Source organism: Mandrillus leucophaeus, unplaced genomic scaffold (assembly GCF_000951045.1).
Source record: "Mandrillus leucophaeus isolate KB7577 unplaced genomic scaffold, Mleu.le_1.0 Scaffold963, whole genome shotgun sequence".
NCBI lineage: Eukaryota > Metazoa > Chordata > Mammalia > Primates > Cercopithecidae > Mandrillus > Mandrillus leucophaeus.
Genome location: NW_012110508.1, coordinates 234121 through 250435, shown reverse-complemented (window position 1 = coordinate 250435; position 16315 = coordinate 234121). Strand labels below are relative to the sequence as shown.

The 16315-nt window shown below is 32.7% G+C and overlaps 1 protein-coding gene across 2 annotated transcripts in view; it reads right to left on the bottom strand.

Moving 5' to 3' along the window:
- LOC105532500 (ephrin type-A receptor 6-like) overlaps positions 1-16315 on the bottom strand; it is a 467689-nt gene that overhangs the window by 409731 nt on the left and 41643 nt on the right. For both annotated transcript variants that reach the window (XM_011970678.1, XM_011970679.1), the window contains exon 2: positions 4061-4125. In XM_011970678.1, coding sequence (XP_011826068.1) covers positions 4061-4125 — 65 coding nt within the window. The remainder of the gene's footprint in view (positions 1-4060; positions 4126-16315) is intronic.

Sequence of the window (16315 nt, the reverse complement as noted above, 5' to 3'; positions counted from 1 at the left end):
CACCAACAGAAATTATCACCAAAATTTATGTTTTCAGAATTTGAATATATACACGGTATAGTTTTAGATAATTTCAATTTTAGGATGAATCAAATTGTAATACTGAAATCTTGTACCATGATGAATTCCTTCTTAAACTGTATTATAAAAACAAACGTTTATTGATAGATACTCCATTCTCTATCACAGTACATCCAATCTTTGATTTTCATCTTTGGAAAAATTATATTACGAAATGACGGGCTCTGATTAATGGAATAAAGTATCTTTCTACAGAGTTTAATTGTAATCTATGCTTCTTCTATTATAAAAATAAAAATCATTAGTTGTTAGGTTTACTTACAGCTTTTATTTACACATGAGTAACATGTTTTCTTATTTTCCTAACTCTGAGGGTTAATTTTATGTATCAACATGCTAGGCAAAAGATAACTGCTCTAACGTTATTTCCAGATAACTGTTAAAACATTATTTCCAGGTATGTGAGTAAAGATGTTTCTGGAAGAGCTTAGTATTTGAATCAACAGATTAATTAAAGAGTATCTGCCCTCCCTCACTAATGTAACTTGGCCTCATACAATCCACTGAAATGGAGACAGAATGAAAAAGATGTAGGAAGGACAAATTTGCTCCCTCTTCTTAAGACAGGACATCCGTCTTCTCCTGCCTTTAGAAATCAGAGCTCCTGGTTCTTGGGTCTTCTGACTTGGGAACTGACATCAGTACCCACTCCCCAGGCCTTTGGACTAGGACTAAATTACGCCACCAACTTTCCTTGTTCTTCAGTTGGTAGATCATGGAACTTCATGTCCTCCATAATCATGTGAGCCAATTCCCAAAATAAATCTCAGTATCTCTCTCATTAGGTAGCAACATAGATACAGATACATTTCCTATTGGTTCTCTTTCTCTAAAGAACCATGACTAATACATGAAGTATTTCAGGGTAAGTTTCCTAATACCAATTCACTATGGCCAACAGATAGGATCACATATCTTGTACTACATTGCATTGCTGAAGCCCTAGTGATCATCTAAGTCAGAGCACACAAAAATTATCTATAAAATATGATATTCAAAACCAATATTCAGTATTAGAGAAACACAAAGTTATCTACTCTCCAACTGTCATTAAAATAAAATGTGATGTAATATCCAACAGCACTTTTGTTTTCCTAACACTCAATTTTGTCTTAATGTTTAAGTAACGGGTACTCCAGTGTTGAAAATGGTATTTGATTTTGTATACTATAGTGGCCATATCTAAGCCCAATACAACTATGTAACAAAGATCTCATCCACCATGTACACATTAAACATAGGTTTTAAAAGTTAACTTACTGATGCAGAGATACGCACTATCTACCTCAACTTAGTGAAATTCTAAGTCTTGCAAAACATGGTTTAGCCTATGATTACAGGTCCTATTTCTCACTATATACCTCCATTCCAGTCAAATGATTTCCACTGCATCCCTACAGGCCAAATGATTCTCAGCATTCCTAAAACTTGATACATACATGAAATAATTCTGTACCTTTGCTCAAGCCACTCCCTTCACCTAGAAGTTGCCTTCTCCCTTTTTTTCAAGCCCATATGCGATTCCTTCACAGTTTTTTTTTTTGAAAGAGCTGACATGCAACTTCTTATTCCCAATTTTCCCTGACCAGAATTAACCTCTCCTTTTATTATTATTTTACAAAACATTACTCAGAACAACCTGAAGACACATTCTTCGGTCTAGTGATTCTGTATAATTATCGTTGTGCTTCAATACCCCTTGAGGGTAGAAAAATCTGTCTTAGGCACAACAACAGGGTATTTGGTATAGAGGAACATAAAACAGAAGTTTGTTAAATTGAATTCAGGACAATGATTAAAAGAAAAAGTATATGTTGACACAAACGAATTGATAAGCAAGTGTTTTAGAAAATTCATAATTCTCTTTTCATTTCTGTAAGCCTAAAACGTTATTTGTTCAGACTACTCATCCTTTTTCCATAATTACTAACCAGGGATGCTCAATTTCCTACTGAAATGACTATTTATTGGTCTGTTCACAGGCACACTCTGAATGCCTAATTCTGTAACTATATCAGCATGATATTACTAGTGGAAAGATGATTTTAAGTAAAAAAAAAAAAATTATGGAATCTACGATTAAATTTCCTGTATTTTATGTAGCACATTATACAATTTCAAAATGTCTCAATTCTTTACAGGAAGAGCTTTTTTTTTCAATTAAAAAGTTATTCCTTAGAAATACATTATTTATAATACCAAATAGAGTTTACATCGTGTATTGCCAATTATATTGTCTACATGTCTCTCCCACCCATGACATATTTGTAAAATCAACTGAATTAGTGTCTATGTAAAAATGTAATTGTTAAAATGGTCAATCAAATTAGCATGGGTCGGTGAAACTGAGTACCTGAAAATTTTATATGACTTCAATTAGATATAATTACAATTTTAATGTATGGATATAAATGCTAGTTTACATGTTATAAACTGATTAATGGTTCTGGTGGATTTTAAATACTGTAACCTGTACTGATATCTGGATTATTTTCATTCTTGATATTTTCAGTATCCTCTTTTAAAAGTTCTTCACCCTTACTGAATAATTCCTTATTTTAACCTATAAATAGCATTAAGTAAAGCTCCATTACTACCAGTAATCTATCCTCTTCATTAAAAAAGAAAAAAAATAATTGCACATTTTTAAAAACTTATTTATACTATCAATCTATTCTACTGTTCATAAGATTACACACACACACACACAGTCACACACACACAGTCACACACACACACACATGAAAAGTATTTTAGAAAAGTTTCATTCATTTCTTGAAAGTGACAAACATGACCCACTTAATATACTCAACAATACTAATGTTTGTTCATTTTAATGGAAATAAGAGAATAAACATAAAAGCATAACCCTAGTTTAAGATATTTACCTCAGAAAGTTTGATGAGAGCTCTAGTAGAATAAACAAAAATTTAAGAAAAATAAACTCACAGTATATAAAACTTACTAATCTAAAGAAGCAAATGGGCTGTTAGAGAGGAAGATTTAACTCTTCATAGGATATTTTAGTTGAAAATACACACTTATTGAATAACTGTTGTTGTAAAATGTCAAATTCAAACAGCAATATGTTAAAGATTCCAAAAGAATAAAACATATTTGGATCAATTTTTCCTTGAGACTTAAATGTGAAGATATAATAGAAGAAGCAATGTGAAAATGTCAACAAAGAATGTGATTAATAAAACTACTATTTCTAAGGAAAAAAAGGAAAGCTAACCCAAGTGTATCTGAAAACATGTGACTGCCTCTATCATTCAATATTTTCATTAACTAGACAAAAATCAAAGCAAAATGCTTTACAAACCACTTTTATTTTAGCTTAGTATGAAAACAAGTAGACATATACTGTAATGTGAAAATGATGCAAAATATATAAAAATATACAAAAAGTCAAGTACAACCATAGCTAAAATGTTGGTCCATGAAACACTATATTTTGCAAATTACACATCCTTACAAGCATTTAAATACAACTATTTCAGTTAACAAAAACCTAATCACCTTGTATCTTTTTACCAAGTTCAAAAATGCATAATATTTTAGTAGACTTGTATTTTGTATTAAAAACCAAATTGTTAATATTTGCACAATCCATTTATACTGTGGTAGTTTATGCACAAATACTCATTGAGGGTATCAAATGTAACATAAATATAACATACATAAACTTATACATAGAAATTTATATTTAAGGAACATATTTATATGGGAGATATTCTAATGTTACTATGTATAAACACAGCATTAAAGAATAATTACTAATTTAAGAGAAAGGAAGGATATTTACATATCATTCCCACTGATTACCAGTTCTAACTGTATTTCAACCTTCTGTATGGGATTTGTTATATGTCAAAATTCATAACAAGTAGGCCACAAATTTCACTGTTCCATCAATTGTTAGGAGATCTGAAAAATCTAACAATGATGGTGATTTTTCAAAGATATTTAAACTTACCCCATTTAATGGATATGTTTTCCATCCTAGTTCTCCCAGCACAGTTGTTGTATCAAGCAACACGACTGGAATTAAATAGAAAATAAAAATTCCATGAATTTCTCAACTAATGCAAAAATATATTAAATTATTAAAGTTATTTAAATCATTAATGTCAATTATGCTTACTATTATTCACTGAATTAAGTTTAATGAGTTATCTTACTTCAGAAATTATTTATGTATTAAATAATATAAAATAGTATTAAGTAATGATAAAATGCATAAAGTATTTAGAAATTAAACTACGTATATTTTTGCTAAACAATGCTAAATGAAATTATTAAACAGAATTAAGTCATTTTTAATAGCAGATGTTTAAAACTGATAAAATAACTACTTTGCTTTTCCCCTACTTTCATATACAGTCTTTATACACCACATTCAGTAAGAAAATCCTGTATTAAGGCAGACTTAAATGTGTAAAAAATTCTCTGTGTTATTAAATGTCCTTATAATCAGTAAAATATTAAAAAATCATTTTGAAAAATCTTACAATCTTTAAAGCATTGACTGCATTATTATTATATATACTAGGTAGCTTACTTATGGTTAAAGGGTGTGAAACCAAATGTAAAAACCATCCATCTCTTTTCCTGACCAAAGGTAATCCATAATGTGGTCAAAAAAGCAGACACGTAAACACATAATAACATTTTCTGTTAAATTATAAAAGTGAAGACTATACTAACACCCTAGCAATTAAGTTAGCCTAAGTTGGGTTGGCAGTTCTGGAAGAACTTCGCAAAGGGGATCCAATTTGAACTGGTCTAGGATGAGGGGGTTTCAATCAGATATATGATTTTTGTTTTATTTTAGAATACTTTCTATAAACTAACTGAAATATGACTAAATCAGTTCTCAGTTGTAGGCATGGAGACTATTTGGGGGAGATTAGGTGATAGAAATGATGGGGAAAGACAGATGGAGATCAACCAAGGAGGGTTTTTGTAGTGTTTCCGACAGGTAAATGTGGAGAGCTCATGATTCAGCAGATATTTACTTTTAACTACTACCTCCTAGGCCTCCAGATGTCAGCAGGATATGGACCTAACTCTGAGAAACAATGCTTTGGTATCTCATCATTAATTCTGGTTTTTCATCTTGCCAAGGAAGTGGAATACCTTTTTCCTCTTTTTTTCTTCTTTTTTTTTTTAAGAGACAGGTCTTGTTCTGATGCTCAGGATGGAGTTCAGCGGCACAATCATAGATCATTGAAGCTTTGAACTCCTAGGCTCAACGCGATCCTCCTGCTGCAGCCTTCTGAGTAGCTGGGACTACAGGCATGCACCACTGTGCCCAGCTAATTTTTTCATTTGATGCAGAGAGAAGGTCTTACTATGCTATGCAGATAGGTCTCCAATTCCTGGCCTCGAGTGATCCTTCCACCTTGGCCTCCCAAAGTGCTGGGATTACAGGCGTGAGCCAAGGCACCCAGTTGAGGGTTTCTCATTTATAATTTTAAAAAGTGCAATTGTAAGTATGTTATTTGGCATCTGCCATTTGGTGTCTAAGGATTCCGATTTTACTTAGGTGAACCACTGTGATAAATTTTATTGATACATTTTAAAATATGAAAGTATCCTTAAATTCCTAGGTTAAACTCTGCTTACTCATTGCAGAATATTCCTTTAGTATTGTTAAAATCTATTAACTAAACATACATTTGTAAAACTAAGCCATAATTTTTAATTAATTTTTATTGTGAAAAATTTTCAAACACCTTTTCAAGTAGAAAAAAATAGTACAATGAACCCTCACATACTCTTCACTCAGGTTCAATAATTAGCAATTAATGTCCAATCTTGTCTCATCTATACATTTTTAACTACTTCCCCACTGCAAGATTTATTTGAAGTAAATTTCAGGAATTATATCATTTCACCTGTATAAAAATTCAACATGTATTTGTAAAATACTCTTTTAATATACCTATAATACCTTAATTCATTAATATAAAAAAAATTCCTTAATGCAATGAAATATCTAGACAGTGTTCAATATTCTTTATTGTCTCAATTTATTTGAAAAAGAAACAGATTCAAGTAAGTGCTAATAAGTTAGTTGGCATTCCTGTTTAAGTGTTTTTTTTTTTTAATCTATAAATTTCCCCACTTTTATCAGTTAGATTTATTAAAATTTGTTTGGCTTACAACAAATCCATCCTCTTCAAATGTACATTTCTGTAAATCATGACAAACTCCTACAGCCATGTAACCACGTCTACAATCAAGCTAGAGAATATGGCCTTTACCCTTCCAAAATTTCTTGTGGCCCTTTATAAGGAATCCCTTTCCTATCCTCTGGCAACCACTAATCTGATCTCCTTTCCTGTAGCTTTGCCTTTTCCAGAGTGTCAAATAAACGAAATCATATAGCATGTAGCCTTTTGAGCCTGGTTTCCCTACTTCGCATATGCATTTGAGATACATCTATGTCACTGCTTGTTTCAACTGTTCCTTGCTATTGCTGAAAACGATTCCACTGTATGGAATTCCCTAGCTGAAGGACGTGGGGCTATTTCCAGTTAAGAATATTATGTATAGGTCACTCCAAGCTTTTCTATATAGATTTTTTATATGAACCTATGCTTTTATTTCTCCAGGGTTAATAACTAGGAGTAGGATTGGTGGGTTATACAGAAAATGTGTGTTTTTTAAATAGACTATCCATCTGGATTCCAAAACTGCTGTGAAATTTTAGATTCTCAGTAGGGAAACGTATGGTTTTCCCATTCCTGTACATACCAGGACTTGATTTTGTCCAGTTTTTTAAAGTCATTCTATCAGGTGTGCAACAGTATCTCATTATTGTTTTAACATATACTTCACTAAATGGATAGAAACTTCAGTATTTCTTTTGGTGATTTTTAAATGTTTGTAAGTTTAATTCTAATTTTCTCATCAAAGAGTTCTGTAGAAAATTCACTGGTACAGCCTACAAATCACAATATTCAAATCAAGGGGTTCAATGGAGCTAAGTGTCTAAAAATCTCTAAAGCGTATTGAAATCTATCAACAGCTATTTCCTTTTTATAAGTTTTATATAGGAATATGACCAGTAAGTTAATTCATTTAATTATTATTGTTTCTAAAAGATATTAAGGCTGCTTTGTTCTCAGTATTCATAATTGTAAACTGTGAAGTATATTCACTTCAAAACAAATAAAAAAGAAAAATATGAATGTACCTATTACAGTGCAAATGCTTAGGAAACATTTTTTATTGTTGTTTCTTAGTATCTTCCAGAAAAAAGATTTACCTAACTGCTTTATTTCATTAAATTGCAATCATATCTCTTAAAAATTCTTAAAAATAGTAAGATTCCAAATTTGCATTTCAGACAGGTGAATGATACTTTAATATCAAAATAAAATTCAGAATTTTGGATATATGTGATAAATATTTTAATTTTATCATTTGTTTCACATACCAAAAAACCCCCACAAATTCAGGTTTTTCAGGCACACTAATTACGTTGAACCCAGCAAGGTGAGAGCTCCTCCTGCTGGCTCCAAACAAAAGTTATCTAGACCCTACCAGAGAGCAAAATCACTGTAAACTCAGTAGGAGGAAAAAAAATTACATCGGCATTAGCATCAGTAAAAAAGTCAATACTTTTCCATTTTTAATATAATAGCGATGTTTAAATAGGAAGATTAACACCTACTATTTATGTAAAGAGTATAAATGAAACTACAATTATTTATTCATAGCATAATAAATGAGAAACTGAATAAAAAAAATAGCCTGGGGTCATCAAAATAAAGTTCTGAAAATACACGTTTTGTTTTGTAAGCAACATAATGCATACGACATGTCTGAATAACTGCATACAATTTTCCTATTAACTTTTAGAAAAAAACTTCCAGCATATTGTATTTCTTTCTGAATGTGTCCTTTAGTGTATTAGAGTTGCCTTTATTCATGCTTTTGAAAATTATAAGAAAATGTCATTGTGTTTTAAAAGAAAATATCTGGATTAAATATGAATGTTATTACTACCTAAGAACAAAAAACTAAATATTAATTTATTGTCTTTAAATATTTTATCAAGTCTTTACTACATCATTTTAGTAAATCTAAAAGGTATTAGTTTAAAAACAATCAGCATATTGATTTATAGTATATCATAGAAGATCATCTTTATTCAAACAGCACAGTAAGAAAAAGATGAGATTTTATTCATAAATCACTTTGAAAAATTAAACAAGGACAAGATAAATCAAGCCACTAAGAAAGTAGCTATTCTTTTAGGATAATTTTGTTGTAAAAATTTAAGTCAATGTCATGTAAATTGAGTCCAAAGATTTATCAATATGTTTTAAAGTTCAGACAATCATAAATACATGTTTCAGAACTTTGTCTAACAAACCTTATGAAAAATAAAGTAAGGGGTTTCTTCCTAGAATCATTCAATTTAGAAACTTTAAGGTCCAGCTTAAAGGTTCTAAGTTACTAAGTCACTCAGTAACAACACATCAGCAGAGGTTTATGATGGTTCTATGTTCCACTAACTGTTAACACTCTACTAGGTGTTTTTTCCCATCTGAAAAAACACAGGTAAACAAAATTTCAGATACAATCAGAGAATACTTCAAATTACAGACATATAAACAAACATGTACCTTTCTACATTACACTTTAGAAGCAGTCCATTTGAATATAATAATGTTTAAATGCTTTAAACTGATATTTAGATTATCAAATTAATCCAGTTTTAACATCACTGCATATTTCTGAAAGGTAAGAACCAAAAATTTTTACTTTCGGATATACATAATATGGGGCTCTACCCTCACATAGAGTTGCAACCATATTTAAATCTGAAAAAAAAACTAACATAGATTGCTTTAAATAGACACTGAATTATGTTGACTCCTGATATGGTCCTCTCTGTATTGGGAATATTTTACGGAAAAATTTTCTAAAGAGGATCATACTTTCTTAAAAACAACGAAGCTACTTTTATCTAGAACCTGAGATCAATTATTTGTTCATTAGGTGTACTTACAACATTTTGTTTTGTTGTGGTGGTTATTCTTATTTTTTGTTGTTTTTGCTTGTTTCCTTGTTTTTAACATAGAGGGCATTCATTATTAATTTTATCTATCCCTTCAGTTACATCTGAGATTGAAAATTTGATTTTTAAGTATAAGGTAATGTGAAAATAGTGAGGTTAACTTTTTCTAATTAGAGAATAAATTCAAGTTTAGAACTTTTGAACTTACACCTTTCATTTTTCTACTCTGCTAGAGAGTATGTTTTTCAGAAAACATTCAAATATTTCTGTCCCTTCTTAAAACTAGATAATTCCCTTAGTTATCTTAAATAAGCTACAAAAATCAAAAATTATTTTTCTTCACTGTTATCTGGAATAGAAAAAAAAAGGACAAAACACTGAAGCTATATAATTTTCTTCCTAATTAAATTACTTTCAGGATAAATCAAGTGAAGCAGTTTCCTATTACTTAGAAAGCAAGTTATACTCTAGAGCAAGAACTATATTTCACTCACTCCAAGAACCTCCAGATCCTTATCCTGACTGACAGAGCTATATTTGCTTCAGCCTTATAATCATTCCTAAAACCTGCTATTACCAGCACTTACCACAGAGACCAAAGGATAACTCAGGTGTGGATGTGATCTATCACAAGGTCACCAAACTACAGGTTCCCTCCTGGGCTCCTGAGCAAGGTCATTGAGATTTATTAATGAGTTATCTCAAAAGACGTGCTTTCCTATAAAACTGCTTTGTTATCTCTGTGGTTAAAAATGAGTAAAAGAAAATTTGACATGTCCCTAATTAACAGCATTAGATGCTTCCTCTATTTTGACATCTTCAGCATTTTGTAAGCAAATTCAGTTGAGACCTATATGATTTACATTTGTCTCAATTACTCAGGGATTAAATAGGTAGAAAATACTATTTGGCTATAGTCTTAGATTTTCTAGTCTTGTATTAATAAATGTTGTGAGTCTCTCATCTCTCACAAAGAAGTGCCCCATTTAGCTGAAACCATTGAACATGTTCCCCATTGCTTACACAGCATCAAACATGTGTCTTGCCTTTCTAGTTCTAACCTTTCTTATGTTCCCACTTGTCTTTTATGGGCTTTGGACATTTTCCAATTTTTTGAAGAATATTATGAAACTTAAGGTCTGAAATACACTTAAATCATTGGTTTAACGGTCCTGATAAAAGAGATTATAACTACTTACTTGAAAGTTATATCTACAATATACTGGCCATCTCAATGCAAAACCATTTCTATATAGTGGAAGAAAGGTCTAAAAGAAACTACTGAAAACCTTACTTTAAAAAAAAATAGCAGTGGCTTTCTGTTGAAAAGGAAAAAAAAAAATCTGTGAAAGAAAATTTGAGAATTAAAATTTAGTCTTTTTTCTTGAAGATGGAAAAATTTTTCTTCCTACGGTTTTGTTTGTTCTCTCCATTACACTTACATGGACATAATGAAAATAGATGTTAACTTCCCTAACTAGGACCTCAGCGGTCAAGAAATGTTACCTGATTTTACATTATACATTTTGACATTATTTCAACAAACATTTATTGAGTCTCTGTTACATTTAAGACTCTATATATTGGAAACTATAGGATATAGAAAGTCTGTAAGTTACAATGCCTACCTTCAAGGTATACCAGTTTTCTACTTTATGACTTTCGCTACTAAGATTTTTGTGTCAACTCACATGCCATAGTTTATTCAAACACACATATAGCAGAACAGATTAAAATGCCCTCATTTAGAAGGTGCAGACAAAAAATGACTGCAGCTATTTAGTAGACTGTGTAGAATTAAATTGCTCTTCTAAAAGGGCAGACATCCCATATCACACCTTCAAAATCACCATCAAAATTGTCAGTAATTGTACCACTTATCGCACTTTTCATAGATGTGCCAAGGACTACATGCATCCCAGTAGACAACAGAAAGGGAAATAATTTCCTACCTGTAGATACTCTCCAAAACAATCCCAAATACAGGAAATGTCTGCCAAATTTGTCCAAGGAGATATTGTTTTACATAGAGTGGGAGATGTTTTAAAAACGAATTAAACAAGCGTAGGCAACATACCAAGACCCTATCTCTACAAATTAAAAATTAAAAAATTAAAATTAGCCAGGTGTGATTGTGTGTGCCTGTAGTCCCCATTATTCAGGAGGCTGAGATGAGAGTTATTGCTTGAACCCAGGAGTTCTAGGCTGCAGCAAGCCACTATTGCACCACTACACTCCAGTCTGAATGACAGAACAAGACCTTGTCTCAAAAAAAATAAATAAATAATTAAGCATTATCAGAGGTAAACACTTTTGTAACCTAACCTTTAGTCATCAGAAATAAGACATCATCAGATAAAAATTTTAATTGTGTTGCCATAATTTTGAAACAAACACATATTAAACAACTTGAAAATGACAGAATTCTTTTGTCCATTGAAATTATAGCCAAATCAAGACAGCACAATTATAACCATTACTTTAACATGTGTGTGAGTGTGAGTGTGTGTGTTGGGGGGGGTGTTTGTGGGTGTGTATCTTCCAAAGAAAATGAATAAATGAGGTAATCGAAAGGGAGCATGGGCAGGAAATGCATGTCTTAGAAAAGAACATTCTTAACCAACTGTTGGAAAAGCAGTATAGTATAAGCAGGAAGGCAGGTGCTGGATGAAATTTAAACGGCCACTGTACTTGGTTTGTGACGGCAAAAGTCAAGGGCTATTTACATATGATCTTTCTGAGATGTAGTTAAGAGGCAAAGTGGTCTCTGGAAAAAAATAAAATCAAAGTGGGCATTTGTTTTGAGCCCAGAATGAGTTCTGAGAAGACACACATTTGTATCTTTTGGAGTCATCTTCTCTGTTCCCTGTTGGCCCCAAACCCTGAAGCACTGACTGCCCTCACACTGCTCACTCTCAGTCCAAACCCTGGACATCTATCCCCATCTCTGACTGTGTACAGTGTTCAAATTATCCCCCCTATTATCTGATAACCAACATCCATCATATGAAGAAAACAATTTAACTAAAATAGCATACAAATGTGTTTATGAAATATCATTTCCTCTCTTCCCTTTTGCGTTATTTATTTATCCAAGTTAAATTTGAATTGATTATAGCACCTTTCAGGTAACACTGACTTGGGACTTTTCATGGCATGCCTAATATCACGACACACAAGCAATTTTTCACATTAATATATTGGAAGAGACTTCCTAAATCTCCAACTTGTATCATGTCCCAAGAAATTTAACCATTGTTTAGGTTACATATTTTCCTATCTACTTCGTGGGTTCTCTACTTTGCTTTAATACTGTATGCTTGGCCAAGCTGTATTTCTTATCCAACTAATTGTTGGGTGTTGCTCTAACCTAAACCATGTAATCCTCTAACCGTAGTATCAACCCTAGCTCTCAATAAACTATGATCTTCTTAGCCACCCTACTAGGGTAGCATGGCTACTCTATATATGACAATAAGAGTAACACACAAAAGTTTGCTTGCTGTGTCATGGGTCATGATTGCCTCCTCTTCAACTTTTGAATCTCTCTTGTTAATTAATCCACTTGACGAGTATTCAAGAGAAATCTAAGAACAATGGTGTTTTTTTTTTCTTGGATTCCCCCACCCCATTTCTCCAGCTGATTTCTGAATTATCTATACTCTAGTTCCTTTAGATGATAAAAAAGGCAGAGCTGAACTGCCAATATTCTATAAGCAGCTAACTAAATTCTATTCACAAACATTCAGATTTCACAGTAACCTGCTCACAAAACATGGTTATTGGGTCATTAAACCAGATACAATAATATACATTCTGGGGAGATGCTACAAAAAATAATTTAAATGAAAACGTTATTTTCTAATCATTTTACCATGATTTCAACATCTTTGACTGCCTAAAAATTATGTGTTGTCATCTGTATAGCTAAATTGGATTGTAGTAGTTTAGTAAGTAACATTGACTGTAGAACAGAGTAATCTATAATGAGAGAAATGGGCAGGAAAAACGTGAAGACTTTAAAAAAAAAATATTAAGACAACCAGTTGTCATATCATTTACACATTAAACAGCTTTTTGCACAATTATTTGATAAATAAAATCATGAGAATTATGTAGGACAAGTTCCTACTGGAAACTATTGAGGAAATGTCACAGTGAATGTGATGCCAAATTTAGAGACATATGAACTGTAAGGCAGCTAATCTTTTTTGGCATATTTCTGTATTGCAGAGGAGTCAGGAGGAGGAATGGTTCATAAACGAAACATTTACAAATGTGACCCATGCCAAGAGCAGCATGGCTTCAATACAGAGAAAAGAATGACAGATGGAAGCTTTATGGTTGGCATAAACTATAAAATACAATAAATGCATTATTATCATTACCCTGTAGGGAAGCAAATCATTAAGTACTATTGTCAAATTGTTTATCATCAGAACTTTCTGCAATAAAGTAAGTGCAAAAGGAATGATAATGACATTTTAACATGTAGGCAAATGGAAAATATTTTATTCAATATGGGTTCCCCAAGTATAATTAAGCATAAGAAAGCAAATGTAGGCTTTCATAAGACATTGATCAGTTTTCTTAACTTATTGACTACTCAAGATATAGATTATGGCAAAGAAATCTATAATGTTCAGAAACTATTAATATTTTGATGACTAAGTGAAATAATCAGGTTCAAAATTCTATCCTCAGCTTTTGTGACTGAGAAGATTAATACTTATCTTTCCGAAGAGGTATGATCATATTTTAAGAGACTGGTTCTTGTTAATCAGGCATACAGGAGACTCATTTATAAATGAGATTGATTTATTCACTGATGATTTAACTCCCCAGGGAATCTCCTTCCCTGCAGGTAAATACATTCAAAAGACCAAATTACAGATAAAGATTTCTTAGAGAGTACTAAATTACTAGAAAGGAGTGACCCTGTTTTACTTTTTAAAAATCCTCTAGATCTATTTCCACTTAATAAATGAATGATTGTACCTACCCATTTTAAAGCTGTTAAATTTGAACAGTGCTGAAGAAACACAGATAAATTTTCTATTTACAGGAATTATTTTTCGAACACAGGTATTGCCAACTATAACACTAGTATTTCAGACACTATTTACAAAATATGTAATACTTCCCATAGTTATTGTCTATCCTTTATTGGCTAAATTTTAGAAGGCCTAGTTTTATTTTTTTATTTATTTATTTTTTTGAGACGGAGTCTTGCTCTGTTGCCCAGGCTGAAATGCAGTGGCGTGATCTCCGCTCACTGCAAGCTCTTGCCTCCCGGGTTCACGCCATTCTCTAGCCTCAGACTCCCAAGTAGCTGAGACTACAGGTGCCCGCCACCATGCCCGGCTAGTTTTTTGTATTTTTAGTGGAGACAGGGTTTCACCATGTTAGCCAGGATGGTCTCGATCTCCTGACGTGATCCACCCGCCTCAGCCTCCCGAAGTACTGGGATTACAGGCATGAGCCACCGCACCCAGCCAAGTTTTAATTTTTTGGAAAGAAAAATAGTTCTATCTGTACATTCACTTGATTTATAAACCAACATTTTTTCCCAAAGTTTCTTACATGTGAGTAAAATTCTGATTCTATAGATTGATTTTATTTTCAAATAAGGACAATGACATTTGCTGACCATGACTCATGATTTGGGGAAGAAGCTAAAATTTTAGGCATAGAGTCCAATATTAGTTGGCCAGGTTGCTTCTGTCATAAACTGCCTTTTTTTATTTTTTTTAATTTATGAGACAAGGTCTCCTCTGTCACTCCCGCTGAAGTGCAGCAGCATGATCTCTGCTCACTGCAAACTCCACCTCCCCTGCTCAAGTGATTCTCCTGCCTCAGTTTCCCAAGTAGCTGGGAGTACAGAAGTGCACCACCACGCTCGGCTCATTTTTGTACTTTTTTCTACAGATGAGGTTTCCCCATGTTACACAGGCTAATTTCGAACTCCTAGGCTCAAGTGATCTTGAGTCACCTTGGCCTTGACCTTATGCAACCCTGGCCTCCCAAAGTGCTGTGATTACAGGTGAGAGCCACCCAGGGCCAGCCTTAACTTGTCTTTAACAGAGGTAAATATACTGCAGTTCTAATTTTTACTGATGAAGAACAGTAAGAGTTGTATAGACTTACAACCATTGATTTATCAATGAAAATAGTTTCTGTGTAAATTATCTTAATATTTTTATTCTACTTCAGTTCATATTTCATCATATTCCATAAAGCTGCCATATTTTGAAAAATGCAAAATTATATGTTCTTCAGGAATCTCTTCTGTATTTTCTGTTTTTTCACTTTTCAAAGAAAATTTATCAGTTTAGGGATTTCAACTATTATTTTAATGCTGTCAACCTCCAAAACAGTATCTCCAGCATAAATTTCCTCTATGCTTCAGACACAATTCAGAGGCCTCTCAAATGTAACATGTTCACATCTGAACTCACTGTTTTCTCATTAAATAGGCACCACCTCCTGATTTCTCTGTTTCAGTAACTTTTACCTAGCATCTGCCCAAGTACACAAATTGTGAGCCAATATCCTATCCTTAACTCATCCCTCAATATTAACAACAAATCTATCAGTTTGCAAACTGGATGTTGTAAGCAGAATAATATGCCCGTCTCCCAGGTTGTCCATATCCTGATTCTAGGAACCTATGAATGTGTTGTTACATGGAAAAGGAAAATTAAGGTTGCAGATGAATTAAGGTTGCTAATCCGCTAAGGTTGCTAATCTCCCTCAAAACAGGGAGACATTTTATATTGTTTGTGTGGGCCCAATGTAATAACAAAGGTCCTTAAAGTAGAAGAGAAAGCCAGAGAACAAGAGGAAGATGTGACTCCAGAAAGGCAGAGACGCAATATTGCTGGCTCTGAAGAGAGAGGAACGCAGCCAAGGAACATGGGTGGTCTCCAGACATTAAAAAGGGCAAGAAAATGGATTATCTCCTAGAACCTACAGAATGGAATGCAGTTGCACTAACACCCTGATGTTAGCCTAGGGATATCCATGTCAGACCTCTAACCTACAAAACTGTGCAAATAAACGTGTGTTATTTAAACCACTGAATATGTAGTAATTTGTTACAGCAGTAATAGAGAACAAATACAGTAAGGTTTTTAAATCACCTTCAAATATATGGCTTTCTAACCCCTACCAATTCCATCTAACTCAACTGGG